Source organism: Melospiza melodia, chromosome 28, assembly GCF_035770615.1.
Source record: "Melospiza melodia melodia isolate bMelMel2 chromosome 28, bMelMel2.pri, whole genome shotgun sequence".
NCBI lineage: Eukaryota > Metazoa > Chordata > Aves > Passeriformes > Passerellidae > Melospiza > Melospiza melodia.
Genome location: NC_086221.1, coordinates 9,121,611 through 9,141,076, shown reverse-complemented (window position 1 = coordinate 9,141,076; position 19,466 = coordinate 9,121,611). Strand labels below are relative to the sequence as shown.

General features: G+C 53.6%; 1 protein-coding gene across 2 annotated transcripts; it reads left to right on the top strand.

Moving 5' to 3' along the window:
* The first annotated feature begins 1,944 nt into the window (after window positions 1–1,944).
* On the top strand, window positions 1,945–17,533 carry SLC16A1 (solute carrier family 16 member 1). Of its 2 annotated transcripts, none has more exons than XM_063178220.1 (5): window positions 1,945–1,986; window positions 10,554–10,811; window positions 14,171–14,314; window positions 14,779–15,639; window positions 16,026–17,533. In XM_063178220.1, exons 2-5 carry the CDS (start codon window positions 10,595–10,597, stop codon window positions 16,289–16,291), a joined length of 1,488 nt encoding a protein of 495 aa, XP_063034290.1. In that variant the 5' UTR covers window positions 1,945–1,986; window positions 10,554–10,594; the 3' UTR covers window positions 16,292–17,533. The 2 variants fall into 2 exon arrangements, with proteins under 2 accessions (XP_063034290.1, XP_063034289.1); XM_063178219.1 differs by lacking the exon at window positions 1,945–1,986 and adding an exon at window positions 9,260–9,282.
* Window positions 17,534–19,466: the final 1,933 nt, after the last annotated feature.

Genomic DNA, 19,466 nt, shown 5'->3' with positions numbered 1-19,466 from the left:
CCTTGACTCACAGTTGAACTACACCACTCTTCTTTTGGCTATGAAACGAATTAGAGCATTATATAGGCAACCAAGAAGTCAAGCAGCATCATTAGGCTTTGGGAGACAGCAGCTGGAGAAAAGTATGCCCAGGTAACAATCTCTTTGTGTAGGACTTGGGACATGCAGGGAGTGAAGAACATGGGATGCATGGCTGCCACAGACTGGTTTGCATCCAGAGATGAGGAGCTCTGCTTGGGATGGGAACATGCTGCCAGCAAGGGCCTCTCCCACGCACTGTTTAGCACGCAGAGCCTGAGACTGTTTCATCCTGCAGAACCAAACTGTGAGTGAAATGGTGAGGGCATCCAGCTCCTTCACATCTCTGGGTACAAAGGCCCAGCTGAAATAACTGTGATCACCACAAATGACCCCCCCAGCAGTGTGTTCTTACCTTCATGGGAGCACAGCTGCCAACAAGGGCTGGCAACGCTAAGAAATGTGGTGAACACAAAAGCACAATCATCAGGCAATGTATTTTAATTTTCATGGATTTTTAGGTGCTGCTGTGTTTTAATACAGACACTGTGCAGCATTCTGCACCTGAAGGGGTCCGGGACCACCGGGGGCAGGGCCAGGTATGCTAGGAATGGGGCCAGGACTCCCGGGAGTGGGGTCAGGGCCCCCCAGGAGCCGGGCCAGGATCCCCAGTGGCGGGACTCGGAATCCCACAAGTGGGGTCAGGACTCTCGGGAGCGTGTCCAGGACCCCCAGGAGGGATGAGGGCAAGGGGACCTCCTGTTCCTGCCCAGCGAGTGGAACTCCGGCGCCGAGTCACTCCGTGGGACAAGTTCAGGGAAGTCCCGCGCTCGCTGCCGCTGCGCCGGGCAGTGTCATCCGGGCTGGCCTCCCAGTACACTCGGCCCCAAAGCCCGTCCCGCCACCACCGGGGGCCCGTGGCGGCCCGTGCCGTGCCGGGGCAGTCCGTGCCGGGGCAGTACGTGCTGTGGCGGCCCGTGCCGTGCTGTGCCGTGCCGGGGCAGCCCGTGCAGGGGCAGTACGTGCTGTGGCGGCCGGTGGGGCCGTGCCGTGCTGTGCCGTGCCGGGGCAGCCCGTGCCGGGGCAGTACGTGCTGTGGCGGCCCGTGGGGCCGTGGCGGCCCGTGCCGTGCTGTGCCGTGCTGTGCCGTGCCGGGGCAGCCCGTGCCGGGGCAGTACGTGCTGTGGCGGCCCGTGGGGCCGTGCCGTGCTGTGCCGTGCCGGGGCAGCCCGTGCAGGGGCAGTACGTGCTGTGGCGGCCGGTGGGGCCGTGCCGTGCTGTGCCGTGCCGGGGCAGCCCGTGCCGGGGCAGTACGTGCTGTGGCGGCCCGTGGGGCCGTGGCGGCCCGTGCCGTGCTGTGCCGTGCTGTGCCGTGCCGGGGCAGCCCGTGCCGGGGCAGTACGTGCTGTGGCGGCCCGTGGGGCCGTGCCGTGCTGTGCCGTGCCGGGGCAGCCCGTGCAGGGGCAGTACGTGCTGTGGCGGCCGGTGGGGCCGTGCCGTGCTGTGCCGTGCCGGGGCAGCCCGTGCCGGGGCAGTACGTGCTGTGGCGGCCCGTGGGGCCGTGGCGGCCCGTGCCGTGCTGTGCCGTGCTGCGCCGTGCCGGGGCAGCCCGTGCCGGGGCAGTACGTGCTGTGGCGGCCCGTGCCGTGCTGTGCCGTGCTGCGCCGTGCCGGGGCAGCCCGTGCCGGGGCAGTACGTGCTGTGGCGGCCCGTGGGGCCGTGGCGGCCCGTGCCGTGCTGTGCCGTGCCGGGGCAGCCCGTGCCGGGGCAGTACGTGCTGTGGCGCACGGCCCGGCTCGCGGGGCCCCTGGGGCTCGTGAGGGTGGGCGGGGGTCGGGGGGGCCGCCAGGCGCACGTGGCGAGTGGGAGGCGGAGCGGGGCCGGACACGCCCCGCTCCCGCCCCCCTCCGCCCTTATAGCGGCGGGGGCGGGGGCGGCAGCATTCGGCGGCGGCGGCGGCACCCGCAGGTAGGGCACAGGCGGCCCACGTGGCGCGACGGGACGGGCGAGCGAGGGGGGGCTCGGGGTCGGGCCCCGGAGTCAGGCTCTAGCTATGGGAACCCCACGCACTGCAGCGGCTCCGCGCTCCCCGGGACCGCAGCTGCCGGCCCGGCTGTGAGGTCCTGGAGCCGGTGATGGTCCTGGGCCGTTCTTGGAGCGGGGGGCCGCCCCTGTGGCCAGTCGCACAGCCCGTCCATTCGGTGGTCGGTTGGTTCCGCGCTGGTGTTTGTGGCTGTGTTGGAGCCGCCGCCCCGGTCTCCCCCGCCCCCGGACTGCGGGGGGAGCCATGTTTTGTTCCCGCTCTGCTGTGGCCGCGTGGTGAGGATCCCCCAGTACCCTGCCCCGAGCGCCCTCGTTCCTCTCTTACCGGCAGTAGCGCCCTGGGGTGGTGGTGTCCCCGGCCTCCTTCTCCCGGCGAACGGTGAGGATGTATAATGATGGCCTCGGGGGCGCCTGGGTTGCCCCGAAGTGGGGGTTCCCTGTCCTGGGGAGCTCCTCGTTTCCCCTGCCCGGCCCCTCAAGACGCTCCCCCAGTGTGTTTGTGGGGCCGCGCGGGGGAATCTCCGCACCATTTGAGGGTGCTTGATAAACTCCGCGGGGCAGGAAGGAGGTGATCACTGTGTGTGTTTGGCCCTTGATAAAGGCAGGGAGGGCCTGGAAGCTGCGTGGGAGCCATGTCCTGGGAGTGGGTCTGCGGTATTGGGGTGGACAGGGGTAACCCTCGTCGCCATGGGGAGCGCTCCTGCAGCCTTCAAGGTGAGCTCTGCAGCATCTGGGTAAGCCCTGCATCGAGAAGCCGCTCCTACCGGCCTTCAGGTGACTCCTCGTGGCAGGCGCTCAGAGCTGGACCTCGGGCATTCGAGGCTGCTCAGGTGGGTGAGTCACCCGAGGCATTCAGCTCCGTGATCCCCTGGTGGCTGTGCAGGATAGACTGCGGAACCGTGCTCCGACTCCAGGAAAGGTGCCTTTAGCGCTTGTTTCTGCCCTGCTCAGGGAGGAGGTAGTCGTAAGGTCATGTTGGCCCCATAGGTGTTTGAGGCGTGCATCCACCCTCTGGCGTGCGAATCGGTCAGCTGAACCAGCAGCAGAAAGCTGGGGCTTCTAGAGCTCAGTGGTGGCTGGTGGTAGCTTACACTCGCTCTGGGCAGCAAGGGGCGGTCGGAACACTCCTAGAGCCAAGACCGACCGGCTCGGGTCCTGGGGTCTGCTGTGGTTGAAGCCTGGTGGCCTCTGGCAGGTGTTTGCTGGCCCCCGGGGACCTTTGCGGGACTGGACTCCAGACATGCTGCTGGGATGCTTCGCCCAGGGTGGGTATTGCAGGTCGGGCAGGAGTCCTGCAGCTGAAGGGTGCACGAATGTATCATGAAGGTGAACAATGCCGGAGGGTTTGAAAGTTGACTCAGGCAAAGGGGATGAGTGTGAACAGGAGGATCTTCGGCAGGTGAGGTGGGATTTGTGTCCCGAAACAGTAAATGGCCTGAGTGCTCACACCCTGCCCCTTAAGTGTGGACCTTTTGCACAATGGTTACTCATGCTCTCCAGTTTCAATTTTTTTCTTAGGAAAAAGGTGGGTTTCCTTAGTTTCATCACAAGGAAGCAGGTATAGTGATTCTGGTTTTGTGCCTTTCTGTGAGCCTTAAGTCTTTTTGTGGTGTACAGGCATCCCATTTTCATGCTAAGTGAGGTAATTTAGTGCTGTTGGATTGTCCTGGGTGTCTTTGCGCTGAGGTTGTCTTGGCTGTGTCTGGAAAGATAGGAGCAGTGCTGAGAAATGGGCCAGGGCAGGGAGCAGGAGTGTGCTGGGCGTAAAGAAACTCCCCCAAGCTCCTGATAGTGCCTTTGTTGGGGAGGAACTTCCTTGATCTTAGATGAACCGCCGGGGTGAAGGACCTCCCAATTACAAACAAGTTCTGCTAGTGTATGTCAGATATCTCTGTGGGGGTGCCCGTGGCTGTCCTAGCTCCTTGGGAAGGTGTGAAACATTGTTCCCTTTCAGGATGTGTTACCTGGAAAACGTGTGAATTGTCGTGTGTGCTTTCTCTTGGCTCCTATTTGGCACAGTTGGCCTGATTTATCTGGCAGCTAAGGTGGGAAATACCCAGTGACTTTCACGCTGTCAGATCTCCTTTATGAGGAGTTGAAAAGCTGCACATAGGCTTGGGAGGTGCATCTCATTAGGCCCTGTAGTGCAAATCTACTGTTGCACTTTTATGGCATTTCCCATTTCCTCCTCTGGAATCAGCCTATAACAGACTCTTAAGAAAGTGGGAGCCTCACACTGGTGGTATCGGTATGACTCACTGTGTCCTTAGAGCAGCTGCAAAGTAGTTCTGTAGCTAAGGAAAATCCACGTGGGGCTGTAGTTAATTACTGAAACCACAACCACCGAAGTGCTACTGGGCTCTCGGTGTGACTCCTCTCCTGCCTCCATCCCAGTGCTGCCTTGGTCCCGGTTTGTGGGCTGGGTTCTTGGTGCGAGTGTCCATCCCACTTCCATCCATGTACCCCTGGGTCCTTGGTGTGACCTCCTCTCCCACCTCCACCCTTGTGTTTTTGAGTCCTTGGTGTGCATATCCCACCTCCATCCTGGTGCTTACTCATCTGTAGTTTGAGGGCTTGAAGGTAGCTATAATGTGGCAGTGGCTGGGATCAAAATTCAGACTCCTGCTCGTAGGGAAGGGACAGCCAGTTCAGTTTGATGGTAACCGCTGTGACTTTTTGTGATTTTGCAGCCCCCTGCTTTGCCAAGACACCCGGAGCTGTCTCTGGCTGGCATTGTGGGTCTCTAATGAAAGAATGCCGATGCTAGTCCATACTACATTTTTCTCATTCTGAGGATTTCTGTGAGGGCACAGGGTGTCCTGGGAGCGTTCCTGAGCACCGCTAGTGCAGGGAGGATCAACTCTGTGTCCTGGCAGAGCACAGCTTGTGCTCAGGGTGTGACAGGGAAACTGTGTGCAGGGGCTTGAGCACCTCCTGTCCCCACCTGAGACAGGGGTTTGGCTGGAAGCTGGTGCCATGAGAATCTCTTTCCCTAGGGATGGGGGGACTCTGGGTGCTGTGCTGGGGGCTAAAGCTGATGTGAGCCCAGACTACATGCAAGAGCTGCTTGCCTCACATAATATTCCTTTAACTGGTCTGCAAACCCCTCTGGCTGCAGGATTTTGCATTAGAGGGCTCTAGAAGAGCCATGACCACTGCCAGGCTCTGGTGTAGAAATAAGCCAGGCTTTCTCCCTTGGGCTTGTTGGTATCTTGCTTAAGCTTGACTTCATGCTTCCTCACACCAGTAAGATGGTTGATACTTACTAAGCATTGGTGATGCTAACAACCAGGCGCAGCAGCCCCAGACAGGAGCTTCTCTGGTGGACACAAATAGCTGCTCATCTCTCTGTCTGGTTGGCTTCCCTCAAAGCTGCCAACAAACTATCCCAACACTTCACTTTGCAGGGCAGCTTGCAGCCTTTCTTGCCCTGTGCCATGCTGGGGGTGTTTTGAGGGCTGAGGAGGTGTGTCCACCAGAAAGACCAATTGTGAGTGTCCAGGGAAAGACCGTGGCTGTGCCCGGTGGGATGAGCAGGATGATCTGTGCCTCTGCGGGCTGAGGCTTGTGCTGCCAGTGGGGGAGCTGGAGGAGGGTGGCTGCCAATGCTGTGCCCCATGGCGTCTGTCTGTCTGTCTGTCTGCGTGCTGGTGCTAGCTCACCGGGCCGGCAGACCAGGGCATGTCTGGGAGTGTGTTGGCCATTTCTGGTGGGAAGAGGCACTGAGTGGGCTGGGCTGCTCCTGGGCCAAAACCTTGAGCTTGCCTGTGCGGGCTGCTGGCCTTGAGTGAGCCGTGCCTGTGCTGCTGACCTTGGCTCACCCCAGCAGCACAGGCTGGGGCTGAGCAGGGCCTCAATTGACTATTGTCCCGATGCAGAGCCCTTGGAAGCACTGGGGAGTCACGTAGGCCATGTGCTGCCAGGTTAAACCCTGCCTGTGGGTGCCTACTGGAATTAAAGCTCTGTGCATAATGCTCTAAACCCACTTAAAACTGGTGAAAGTGGTGTCTCCTGACAATCTCTATTTTGTCTCACTTCAGGCCAGAAAAAGGCCAAATTTGAAGGTATAGAGTGTTACAGGCTGTGAACAGCTGGTGATTGCCAGCCCCTTCATTTCCCCAGCAGGAGATCTCAGTTTAGTTTTAGGGATCAGAAGGAGAGATTCTGGGGGCCTGCCAGCTCCCCATGTTGGGCAAATGTCCCATGGATGTTTATGGCCCTGTGCTGAGCACTGCAAGAGCTTCTTGTGGTGAGCTGGGCTTGGCGGGGGGCTGGATGTGGCTAATTCTTTGGGCTGGGCTGATGGGAATGAGCTCCTGGGGAACAGCATCCCCCTTTCTGCTGGGGGCTTGAGGGGAGAGCTCCCTCTGGGAGTGCAAACTCTGCTGCTAGCAAGGGGCAGCTTTGTGCCCATCCTTCCTGGCCTAGGTGTTTCACTGATGGCATTTCTAGCCCAAAGGCTGGGTCCAGCTTACAAGGGCACAAGATGCCCAAATGGCTGTTGGATAGCTGGGACATCCCTGAGCATCTTTTTGCTGTGGACATCCTTCTCTATGCTCACAATGCTATGTCCATCTCAATCTGGGGGAGCACAGGAGGAACAGAAAGCAAAGACAACAGGGCTGGGATGATCCACTGTGGATTTCACACCTGTGAAGATACCAGATGAACCTCCACTAGCTGCAGCACAAACCCGTGTGGGCACTAGGCTGATGGTGGGTTGTGAGAGAAATATATGGGTCTCTCAGCTTGTTCTGCTCCTTGGAGCAAGAGTTGAGGCTCCCTGCCTGCCCTGCTCTAGTTCCCAGGTACTCAGAGAGCCCTGCTCCAGTGGAAAGGCTTTGTGAGTTCAAAGGGGGCAGCAGGTGCCACTGAGTGTATAACCACTGTAGGGAAGCCTTGAGCTGGAGGGGTGTGTGAGTAGAGGCAGAGGTGTGTTGTGCCTGGGCAGGGTCTCTGCTTGGATGGGGGAATGGTTCTCTTCCTTTGACCCCAAAAAGCAGTGATGTGAACCACTTCAATAAAGGCTTTGCCCCAGAAATACTTTGGGGCATTTGCAGTGCTCTATAATGTGAGCCTCTGTCTTTCTGTGCTGGAGTCCTGCCAATCTGAGCTTTCAAAAGCACAGCAATTTACTGCATTATGTAACTGAAAGTCTTGAAATCATACTGTTCCAGGCCCCTTTGGAGAAAGGATAACTGCTTGTGGGTGGGACCTAGGAGATGACAGGGTTTTAGTCTTCTGAGGGATCTGTTTTGGGGTGGTACCATCCTCATTGTCTCAATTCCTGCTCTCACTCTTGCTGTGCAGAGGAGGGTGGCTGTAGGCTACCCATTCCTGCAGATTAGTCAGGACTTTTATAGGGAGCAGTTGTGATACTCAGTCATTACTTGGTCTCATCAGTCTTAATTACTGAAAATATGGTTATTTTAATTCCTAATAGGGTGAACTGTAGCTGGCTGCCTGGCAGCTGTGAATTTGATTTCTAATCACATCTTCCATGTTGCAACTCTTCCAAAACAGCTGAAAATGTCCTAACTATGTGTTCTCGTTGTTTTTTGTTTTTTGTTTTTTTTTTTTTTTTTTTAGTTTCCCTTTTTGCAAAAGGGAGGGAATCTTCCCAGTTGGGCTGGCTGCCTTACATGTACTTTATTTTTTTTCCTCACTTGTTTGAAACTAGTTCCATGTGGGGGCAAGGAGTAAATTGTCAAGAAGCCTAATGCAGTTGAATGATGAGCTTTCTAAAACTGGTCTTTCTTAAAAAGGATTTTCAGTGAGTCAGGGAAGAGTGTTGTGGCATGCAGAACTCTTTGTGTAAATTCTCTGGCGTCAGACTTTGGGAATCTTTGGTCTCAAAACCTTGTTCAGCTCAAGGTTTTTCATTGTGCCTCAGCCATGCAAGAGAGGTCATGTCTAACCTGCCAGAAGCCTTTTATTTTACAGAGAGATGCCACCTCAGGAGGAGAAATGCTGCTTGTAGGGGAATTAAAAATAAATTAACCAAGCCACAGTCATTTTGGAGCAGTTGAGCTCCTTGGGAACAGTGAAAGAATTAAACCAGTCTATATGTCTCAGGAACAAAAGGGAAAAATCCCCAACACCTCATCAAAACCTCCTCAGCCTTTGCCTTGGATGGCTTTTATTGCCTGTAGTTTTAATTAGTGCTCACAAGTAGATTATATTCTTTGCTGGGAGCTTTTATAGCCAACACCTGGTAGTTTCAGCTTTCAAAAATGTTTTGGATAAATCATTGTGGTTGGATGATGCTTTAGGGTTCACTGAAGGCTGTGAAAGCTCAGTGTGACTCAAAGCAAGAGGTGGCAGAAGCTCCAGTGTGCAGCTTGTGTGGGGAGGGCTTGTTCAGCCATTCCCAGTACTCATGGTGGGTGGGTTGCTCCACCAAGAGACCAGACTGCATTGGGAGTCTCTGTGAAGCCTGGCCACTCCCTCGGTGGTCCCACGTGGGTGCTCACAGGTGTGTGTTGGCCCAGGGATCTGCCTGCAGCCAGACACCGGAGATGCGGCTCATCCTGTTGAGTCCCAGAGAGGAAATCAGAGGAAACGGGCTCTGGCTCCTGGGCATAGTTCAGCTGTGGACGTGCCAGGGGCAGCGTCTTGTCAATGATTCCTTTGTTGGAGTGGCGGGTGGCTTGGAGCTGCTCACGATGGTCATGTGTTGCACTGGCCAGGATGCAGGAAAATACCCTGCCAGTGAAAAATCATTGTCCGGGTCACACTAAACTAGTCTTAGCAGCTTACAGAATCCAACCTACTGTGCTTTTCTTTCTCTCACCCTGTGTGGGTCTGGGGCATCACTGCAGCCAGGTGTCAGGTGGCTCTGGCAAACCTGGTGCTGTATCAGATAACTGCCGCCAGTACCTCCAGTGCCAGGTAGGAAGGAGCAGGATCTCCCCATGGCTCTGGATCACCAGCTGTGCTTTGACTAGGACACTGGGATCCCAGCCTTGGATGTGCACCAAGTGACACAGAGTGAGTGAAAAGGCGGGAGCCCGTGGTCCTGTAGTGTGTGCTATAGGGATGTGCCAGGTAAATGCTGGCATGTCAGCAGCCATGGATGAGATGGTAATCGCTGTGAGCTGGGGCGGGTGCAGGCTATAAATAGGAGGCTGCACCTCTCTGAGCCAGCACCACACTGCTTTGAAGTTGTCACTCTGCCTGGCATGACCTCAGGAGCTCTGGAAAAGACTCTCCTGCTCGAAGGTAGCTTTTTCCCTTGAGTGCAAACTTGAGCAGCAGAGAGCTGTGGTGTGTGGGGTGGGCTCTGGTGAAGGAACCTAATGCTGTCCCCTTGGCTGGTGGTGCTTAATATGAGTGAGTGAGGTGGGGGTATTTCTGGCTGTGAGGCTGGGGAGGGCTGCAGTCCATCAGAAAATGCCTTCTGAAATCCCTGGGGGTGCACAGGAGTTCTGGGGCTGGTAGTGGTTTCTGTGGCTTTGCATGTTGTGACCCTTGTTTGTGAGCAGCTGCCCTTGCTACAGTTCCTTGCTGTGATGCCTTGTGCTGCTCTCAGCTGCCTGTACCAGCTTTCATTTGGAGTAACAGTGGCTCTGGAGTGTGATGTGGTTCTGCTGCTGTATGGGCCCATGCATGAACAGCCTTCCTTCATGGCCTCTGGATTGCTCCCAGTCAGCCTCTCCGAGGGGATTCCACACCTCAGCAAGCCTGAATGACAACTTCCTGTTTATTTTGTTTTCTAGTCACTTCTAGTTTTGAAATTTTTAAGTGAATTGTTTTTTACTTGGGTGCGTTGTGAAACCTGCCTTAGCCTTTGTGATCAAGGAGGAGAGTTTGGATGCAGTTGGGTCCAGAAGTGCCCTGCAGGGGAACCAGGCTCTGCTGGGACTTCTCTGTGTGGATCCACCTCTGCCTTCTCTGGTGGCATATGGGAGCCTTCCTTGGTCACCACTCAGGCTAAGTTTAGCCATAGCCACTGACCTTTGGGGATGGTGGGTGTGCTGTGACACCCAACTGCCCTTCTTCAGCAGAAATAGGGGTGTCCTGTTCAGCTCGTGCATGGGGACTTACTTCCCCTCAGTATTTCTGCATTTAATATCCTTGGTGTGCAGCTCCAGCTCTAGGTGGCCTGGGGCTTCCTGGGATTTTGCAGTGCTGGGGTTGCACTCCAGCAACCCAGATGCTTTGGGAGCTCTGCCTGTGCAGATAAGTCCTGGCTGCTGTCACAGACACTGCCTGTCCTTTCCAGCTTAGGTCAGGGTGTCACGTCTTAAATTTGTCACTTAAAAATGTGTGCTGACTGGGCTCTTAAAGGCCAGCTGCAATCTGAGCGTGTGCTTTGGAGTGGCCCACTGTGCTGGTGATCCTGGGCTGCTCTCACCTCACGGATCAACTTTCCTCATGATGGTGGGGGCACTGGTGCTATGCCAGCCTTGCAAACAGAGCTTGAGCCGTGCAGTTGTGTGCCAGGAGCAGAGATTGTGCTTTCAGCTGAGGCAATGCTTTGTCCTTTGCAGGTCTTTGATCCCCAACTGAGTCATCGCTGACTTGATTCAAGATGCCACCCCCCATCGGAGGCCCTGTAGGATACACTCCTCCTGAAGGAGGATGGGGATGGGCTGTGGTCGTCGGAGCCTTCATTTCCATTGGTTTTTCCTATGCCTTCCCCAAATCTATCACAGTGTTCTTCAAAGAAATTGAGGTCATCTTCAATGCCTCCAGCAGCAAAGTGTCCTGGATCTCCTCCATCATGCTGGCCGTTATGTATGCAGGAGGTAAGTGGGGTGGAGGCAGTGGTACTTGTGCTCCTGCATCACAGCACAAGATGCTACTCTCCTGCTGGGACTGGTGATTCCCACCTGGCTGTGGTGACAACAACCAAAATTTTGCTAACACTTTGAATTCTCTCCTTATCTGAGAGCAAAACCTCCCTTAATGAGTTTTCTTAAAGGAGGCTGCTCAGAAAGTTCCATTTAATGCCCAGAATGCAAAAACCGGGTTAATCTGTCCTCTGCAAAGCTGTAAAATCTTTCCGGGGAATTATGACTTGTGTAATTCTGCCCTTGTCCTTGTTACAGTGAGTTGCAGATGCTGTGTCTACTCCCAGTATCCTCCTGAAGGCCAGGGAACTGCTCTGCTACGTGTGGCAATGTGGCAACTCTGCTCTTAGGGGCACTTTCAGATAAGACATTGATTTTTTTTTTTTTTTCCAATTCAGGGAATAGTGGGTGTATGTAGGCATCTGTCCTCAGTTTCTTGTCAGCACAGTTGTGCTTGGAGTGCACTGAAGCCTCGTGCCACATGTTACTGCTTGCTGGTGCCAAGCAGTGCTGTAGGCAGCTTGTGCTGTTTGAGAATGGCGGTGTGCACTGGAAGTGCAGAGACATGAGCAGAATAAGGCAAACCCACATAAACTAAAACAGCTCCACTTCCTCCCCTGTCCTTCAGAAGCTGCCTTTTGAAGACTTTTAACTCTCTAGCTGGGTACTTCATGCATGTTTTTAGTGGGCGAACAGCAGGCAGTGTTCCTGGTCTCCAGACCCTGGGGTCTTGTATGTGCCTGCAAACAGTCTTGTGCTGGGCTGAAAGAAACACTGTGAGCCTGCTGTTGTGGCCACTTCAGAGGCAAATGGGAGCTTGTCCCTGCTGCCAGTCCCCAGCTGGCAGGTTGCCTGCAGCCTTGTTGGATTTGTGCATCCAAAGGAGCTGACGTCAGCTCCCGGCTGAGCACGAGGCTTTTCCTTTGCAGGGAACAGGCTCTGCTTTGTCCTCGCTCAGCTAGCGAAGCGACCAGCACATTTTCCTGCTCCAATGTTGTAACAAGCTTGTAAACCGTGTAACTGCCTTAATGAGACCCAATCTGGGCCATTCCTCCTCTCCCAATAGCTCAGAGCTGGCTCTTCTGGGGGCACTGTCTGGAGCTGCCTGGCAGCAGGGGTAAGAGCTCCCTCCTCCAGTACTGGAGTAGTAGTTGTCCCCATGTCCCCCTCCCTCCATGATGATTCTGTCCCTCCTGCTTTCACTGAGCTGTAGCCATTAAATTCCAGCCAGCTGCTGGTCTTGGTCTGCTTGGCCATATGCTGGTGGCAGGGATGCTGAAAGTACCCCAGATCTACCTGGGTGCATTTTTCCCCCAGAAGGTGGTCAAGTACTGAACAGGCTTCCCAGAAAGTGGCCACAGCCCCAAGGCTGCCAGAACTCAAGGAACATTTTGGACAATACTCTCAAGCAGAAGGTGGGATTGTTGGGGTTGTCCTTTGAAGAGCCAGGAGTTGGACTCGATTCTTGAGGATCGCTTCCACCTCAGAACTTTTTATTCATCCCCCAGCTGCTAAAGCACTGGAATTGCTGCTGCCCCATTCATTCCCTTTACAGAGTCTGAATTGCACTGGAGCAGTCCCAGTGTGCATCCCATTTTCCCTGTCTCCTAGGATACCTGCCTGCTTGGAGACTGAAAAAGTAGTTCATCCTCTGGAGTAGTAGAATCTCGCAGAGCTGGGGCAGCTTCTGTCCTGGGTAGGGCTAGGTGTGAGGAAGCAGCACATTTCCCTCCAGCTGCCCTGTGCAGTCACCATCAGGATGCATGGATGTCATGGTGTCAAATGCTCCTTTGTCAGCCCCATGTTGGGATTAGATTCCATTATTTACGTGTTTTTGGCAGCTTGAGCAATCAAGTTAGATGAGGTAACGTTTAGTCAAAAACACTTCCAGTGAATCTAGAAAACAGGTATGGGTATTGTTTTCCTTTAGAAAAGGGGGGGATGAGGAGAATTGCCCCTAGAGTACCTGGCACTGCCCAGCTGCATGGCTTCCTGCTGATTGCCCTGTGGAGCCTGCTATTTTCAGGGGGACTTCCCGGAAGAAAGGCTGTGGCTGCATTTAGACTCTTCAGGGGCATCACATTTGCTGAGTTCAAGGTTCAGGTTTTGCAAAGTGCTGAGTGCTCTGTGCACCTTGTGATGTGGCAGCTCCCAGGTGCTGCTGCCGCCCCCTCTCACAGGACCCAGAGCCATGGCCCATCCCTGGTGGCATTGCACTGGAGCTTCTGGTAGCAGAGGGCAGAATGCTGTGAGGCTGGGAGCAGACTCTGCAGCACCAAGGCTTCTGGAACCTGCTCCAGACTTTGTTTAAACTGGGCAAAAAGGTCAAGTACCATCCAAGGACCCATGAATAACATGTTGACAACCTCTCTGTCTGTTAATGGCAGAGCAAGGTCTGTTAATATTCAATGGATGTTCATTCAGTGTATTTAAATACATTTTAGTGTCTGTAGAGCATGCTTGGCAGTCTCTAATCACTGTTTGCTTTGGATTAAAGCGCCTGATACTGAAGCACCTAAAAGGGCAATTGGCCCCTGTCTGCATTAGGGATAGCAGTGAAAACAGAAGCACCCCTTCTCCTGGGGCACTGCTGCTTCTCCCTAAACCCTGAGGAGCTTCACTTGCACCCAGAGAAGGTGTTTCCTCACAGCTTCATCTGGTCTTGATCAGAAACCTCTGTCAGGAGATGGGCAGTTGCTTTGTGGCTGAGACCCCAGCTCATGGTGAGTGGGTGGCTGCAAGCAAGGCAGAGCCCCCAGTGCAGCATGAGGCAGGTGGCTTCGGCCTGTCCCAAAGCCCTGTCTCTGGGGGCAGGTGGTGGCCGGGCAGCTCCTCTTTCAGCCCACAGAAGGCAACTTGCTCAGAGAAGTCAAAGCTTTCTGTGCTTCAACAATTTTCTCTCTCTTATGGTTGGTTTAGATTCAATATTTAGGAAGAAATTCTTCCATGAGGATGATGAGGCCCTGGCACAGAGAAGCCTAAAAAAGCTGTGTCTTCTCCATCCCTGGAAATGGCCAAGAGTGGGTTGGATTGCAGCAACCTGTTCTAGTAGGAAATGTCCCTGCCCATGGCAAGGAGCTGGAACAAGATGATCTTAAATGTCCCTTCCAACCCAAACCATTTTGTGATTCTCTTGTCTCCAGCTGCCTCTGAACCTTCTGTCCTTTCCTCTTACCCCAGTTCCCTCCCTGGGAGAAACAATGCTGTGTAAAAGCTGGAATCATCTGGCAGTAAAGATGCAGTGTGCTTGTGTGTGTATTTGGTCTCTCATGCAAAGATAACTCCTCTCTGGTGCATCTCCTTTGTTTGCCCAGGTCCCATCAGCAGCATCCTGGTGAACAAGTACGGCAGCCGGCCCATCATACTGGTAGGCGGCTGCCTCTCCGGCTGTGGGCTGATCGCAGCCTCCTTCTGCAACACGGTGGAGGAGCTCTACTTCTGTATAGGGGTCATAGGGGGTAAGTGACAGCTCTGCCCTAGTGGGGCAGTGAAAGGAGCAACTTCTACCCAGTAATTATTAGTTGATGTCTGAATTTGCATGAGTTCTGGTTCTTGTCACTGCCTGGGTGCCTCTTTAGCTGGCAGCAGGGGCTGACTCCTGCTTATGCCAGCTGGGAAGTGGGTGAGTCAGTTGTTGGAATGGACTGTCTGGGGCACTGGTGGAATCACCATCCCTGGAAGTGTTCAAAAAAGCATGTGGATGTCACGCTTGGGGCATGGGTTAGTGGGGACCTGGCAGTGCTGAGGAGTTTGTTGGACTCCATTTTCTTAGAGGACTTTTCTAACCTAAATGATTCCATCATTCTAAGTTGGAAATGGAGCTGTGAACTCCCCAGAAGTAAAACCCCACTTGTCCTACTAGCCCTTCTGCCAGTGCTGCTGGAGGCATCCAAGACTTGAGCCCCTTATCTCTCTCCTGCAGGTCTTGGACTTGCCTTCAACCTGAACCCTGCCTTAACCATGATTGGCAAGTACTTCTTTAAGAGGCGTCCACTGGCCAACGGGCTGGCAATGGCAGGCAGCCCTGTCTTCCTCTCTACCCTGGCACCCCTCAACCAGTTCTTCTTTGGCATATTTGGCTGGCGTGGCAGCTTCCTCATCCTGGGTGGCCTCCTGCTGAACTGCTGCGTGGCTGGATCCCTGATGCGGCCCATAGGTCCCAAGCCAGTTCAGAAGAAAGAGACCAATAAGGAAGCACAGCAGGAGGCTGGGAAAGCGGGGAAAAAGGATGATGGTGACACCAGCACGGACCTCATTGATGGAAAGGCCAAGAAAGAGAAGGGCTCAGTCTTCCAGACAATCAACAAATTCTTGGACCTGACTCTATTCAAACACAGGGGCTTCCTGCTCTATCTGTCAGGCAATGTAATAATGTTCTTCGGGTTGTTTGCTCCCTTGGTCTTCCTCAGCAATTATGCAAAGAGCAAGAAGATTCCTAGTGACTCGGCAGCCTTCCTGCTCTCCATACTGGCCTTTGTGGACATGTTTGCCAGACCTTCCATGGGACTGGTGGCAAACACCAAGTGGGTCAGACCCCGCATCCAATATTTCTTTGCCATTTCTGTTATTTACAATGGTGTTTGCCACCTCTTGCTCCCCTTGTCCACCAGCTATGCTGGCTTCTGCATTTATGCTGGCTTCTTTGGCTATGCCTTTGGCTGGCTGAGCTCAGTTCTCTTTGAGACCCTGATGGACCTGGTGGGAGCTCAGCGGTTCTCTAGTGCTGTTGGCTTGGTGACCATCGTGGAGTGCTGCCCTGTACTTCTGGGACCCCCTTTGCTAGGTAGGATGTGCTGTGCCTGGAGAACTCACTTGAGGGCATGGGTTTAATGGGATGGTGCTGGGTTGGTGATTGAACTTTGATCTAAAAGTCTTTCTCAACCTTTATGATTCTATGGTTCTTTGACTCTGGCTGTCCTGTCCTGCTTAGTGGTGGTGCAGGTGGGCAGCCCATGGCACTGGGGCAGTAGTCTGTAGACCACTGAAGAATGGCCAAGGAAGTGGGATCTGAACCCGTGGCACAGGGTAGGGGAGCAGGGAGTAAAGGAATGTGGGACAGGTCCTTGTCTGAATGTGAGGGTGATGGGCTTGGGCTGCTCTTGGGAATATCTCCATGACCTGGAGCTGCTTTGGGGGCTTCTTGCTGAACTGTGTACTCTTGTCTTTTAGGGAAACTCAATGACATGTATGGTGACTACAAGTACACATACTGGGCCTGTGGGGTTGTCCTGATCATCGCCGGGATCTACCTCTTCATCGGGATGGGCATCAACTATCGCCTGGTGGCCAAGGAGGAGAAAGCGAAGAAGGAAAGGAAGGAGGATGAGACCAACATTGATGAGGCTGGGAAGAAGAAAGAGGAAAAAAATGATGTAGCCCCCTCACCTCAGAAGAGTGTGGAGGGTGGTGTCAAAGAGGAGGAGAGCCGCATGTGAGGGACCAGTCTTAATCCCAGAGTGTCGGGGAAGTGCTGCTGCCTTGGTGTGGCAGCCAGGGCAGAGCTCCACTGGCGCTGGGGGGCTGTAAGAAGTGTTTAAACCAGGTGTTCATTTTTAAACAGGCTCTGAATTGTCTTTCCATCTGTGTTAAAGGTAACAGGACTACACATGCAGTATCCTCGTGTGTCCAGGGGCAGGGGGCTTTTATAGTCTGGCTTTTTAACAGTAACATGAATGTACTAATATGTGCCTTACAGTCTCCATATCTAGCTGAATCTGAATGAGCCTTAACTCTAAACTGTGCTTTAGCCCTGTATTCTGCTTGGGTTGGGGGGCGGGGGGATATGTGTGTGTTTCGGGGAGTTTTCTTGTTAAAAAGCCATAAAAAGCGGGATACTGGATTTGTTGAAGCGCAATGGGCTTCAGGGCCGGCCCTGGATGAATACTGCTTCATACGCTTCTTACTGCAGGTCCTCTGCAGGGGAGATGCAGGCATGGGGCAAGGTGCTCCTTAACCCTCATGCCCAGTGCCTCCCGGCTCTTTAGGTGGTCTTTAGGTATGTTTTAAAAACACTTTAGCTACTGTAGTTCTTTAAAATCCCTGTTTTTGTAGCTGTTCTCTCATGGGATATTCAGGTTGAAGAAAGATGGCTGGGGTTCTTGTTGGGCAGTGTCACCCACTCCAGGGCTGTGGCAGCCCTGCTTGCCCAAGCCTTCCTTGGGGACTGTTGGAGTCCCCCCTGCCTCCCCACTCTGCCTCAATAGTGCCTCTTCTCAGCCCAGTGCTAGGTGATGTGAAATGGGCTCAGGTTGTGCTGTTGGCATTCACGCTGCTGTTGGCTGTGCTGGCCCATCCTGCCCATGGGGTGGGCTTCCACCAGAGCATCCCATCCAGCCAGGTTGTTTTGGGTGCCTGACCTTGGGCAGAGTGGTGAGGTGAGTGGAGATGGTACATCCCTGAGACTTTTTCTGCTTTTGCTCTTTTATCTGTTAGAGAAACCTCTTTTACTTGCTTCTGTTCAACTGAGATCTTAAGGTGGTGGATGCTGAACCTCTCACATCTAGGACACGTAAGGGGGAGGAAAGAATTTGTACGTATTTATTTTTTATTTTTTAGTGTTGGAAAATATCTCAACGTACGTGGAGCAGGTTAATGGCTCTCAAGTTGTAGTAATGTTGATCAGAATTCATGTTAAGAGGCTTGAGTTTTTTCAAATAAACTTGTTTTTTTACAATTTACCTATCAAATGTTGAACTTCTTTCTTAGAAGTGAGGTTTCTGTGCGCCAGATCGCATAGATTTAGGGTCAATTTTGAGGATAGGGTGAGTGGGGCTGTGGTAGGGCCTGACTCTACACTTGCTGCTCGAGCACCCTGTGGAAGCTGGACACATACTGAGAGGGTGAGATGCCCCCTTCCAGCTGGAAGAGGAGGCTTTGCTCAGCAGTAGGATGGCAACAGTATAGTGTCCTCGTGCACTCTAGTTTTAGAAACCTATAAAAAGCCTCAAGAACTGCCTTGATTGTGAGGGGGAGGGACGTGCACTTAAAAGTTTGAATAGTGTGCAGATCCTCTTGCTGTTTCCTTCCAAGCTGAGTGGAACCACACCTGTATGGGCCTGAAACTAAATGAGGGGTTAAATGAAGGTGGTCTTGAGGGAGTTGTTCTGGGGTCTCTGAGTCTGTGGCAGCTTCAAGCCCTGCATTGCAACTGCTCTTCTTGCTCTCCCTTGCTGCAAGGCCCATTTTGCCTTTTTTGGTCTAAATATCTCATAAAGTGCCCTGAATTGTTGGGGTTTTTTTAAAGACTGTAGATTGTTAAGCCAGGGGAGTATTTTGCAAAAGAGGATGTACAGTTACTGAGCTGTGGTATTGCAAAGCCAGGTAATTGTATTTTTATAGATGGGATGTCTGGTGGACCCCCAGAGAGATGGGCTCACATCACAATAACCAACCCCTGGGAAATTTGCCCTGTTATCCAAGTTTTTGTATCTACAGACAAGGTCCCCTCTGTGCGTGGGGTGGTCTCTGGTGGGATTCAGACAGAGCTGCAGGAGGGCCTGGGCTCTTCTGCCATACCAAACATTGGTGATGCCTGTTGGGAAGAGCATCTGTTCTGTGAAATGCAGAATGTGCTCAGCCCTATTCTGTGGGTCCCTACCTCTTGTCATTGGGGGTCCTGTCTGGGCTGTGTCCACAGCTGACATGGGTGTTCCTGTAGCCAGGGCCACTGGAAGAGGCTCACTTAGCTAGGGCAGGAAGCCAACCTTGCTTCTAAGGAAAAAAGTATTTAAATAATTTCCTGCTGCTTGGATGTGGCTGGCTGGGAACATTTCAGTAGTAAATCCTGGTTGTTCTCTACTGGTGACCTCCATGCCCTCTGGAGCTGGGTGTCAGCCCTGTCCTTGTTCCAGGATCTCCTATGGGACTTGTTCCTCTGATCTGATGCTGTGGAAATGCAGGTAAGAGTGGAAGGTTGGACTGGGAGGAGAAACTTGCTCTTGCCCTGTATTAGGCTAGAAACTAAGTGCCCTGATTGGGGTGGAGCACAGTCCTTGCTATGGCAGGTGTGGCACCCCTTCAGGGCACAGCTTCAGGGGCTGCCCCTGTGCCTGCTCCTGGTTCAGCTCTCAGGAGCAGGAGAGCTATATTTAGTCATGTTATTTCTGCAAGCAAAGTTATCTACAGTGCTGGGAAGTACATGACCTGGGCTCCCAGAGCCTCTCTCAGTGTTATGTACCTGTAAAACAGGAGCTAAAATTAGGCACAGGGATCGAAAAAGCAGATGGGAGCCCTGGCTTTACCCATGATGATGGCTGAGTGGGCAGTGGATGCCCAAACCAGCCCTTGTGCTCCAGGGCTGCTCTGCAGGCTGAACCCATTGTGCTGCCTAACCGGAGGAGATGGAGATCTGCTGGATGTGGTTCCTTTGCAAAGGACCACAGTACATCCGTGGGGACATGTGTGCTTCCCTGCTCCCCATGCCAGGAGTTGGGAGGAGTGGGAGTATTGCTGGCCAGATTCCCACCATTCTTCCACAGGTTTCCTTTATGCACCTGGCCACGTTGCCTTCCTTCCTCCAGGGACAGCAAAATAAAATTCTCTTCATAGCGAGCAGAATTGAGGAAATACTTGGGAGCTAATTCCCCTGGAGTTTGTTTTCCCAAACATCTG

What these genes read in the sequence shown, in the direction of transcription:
- SLC16A1 (XM_063178220.1), top strand. Translation starts at nt 10,595, where the DNA reads ATGCCACCCCCCATCGGAGGCCCTGTAGGATACACTCCTCCTGAAGGA. An exon ending in GGCCGTTATGTATGCAGGAG is followed by an intron (nt 10,812 to 14,170) that starts GTAAGTGGGGTG and finishes TTGTTTGCCCAG; the next exon opens with GTCCCATCAGCAGCATCCTG. An exon ending in CTGTATAGGGGTCATAGGGG is followed by an intron (nt 14,315 to 14,778) that starts GTAAGTGACAGC and finishes TCTCTCCTGCAG; the next exon opens with GTCTTGGACTTGCCTTCAAC.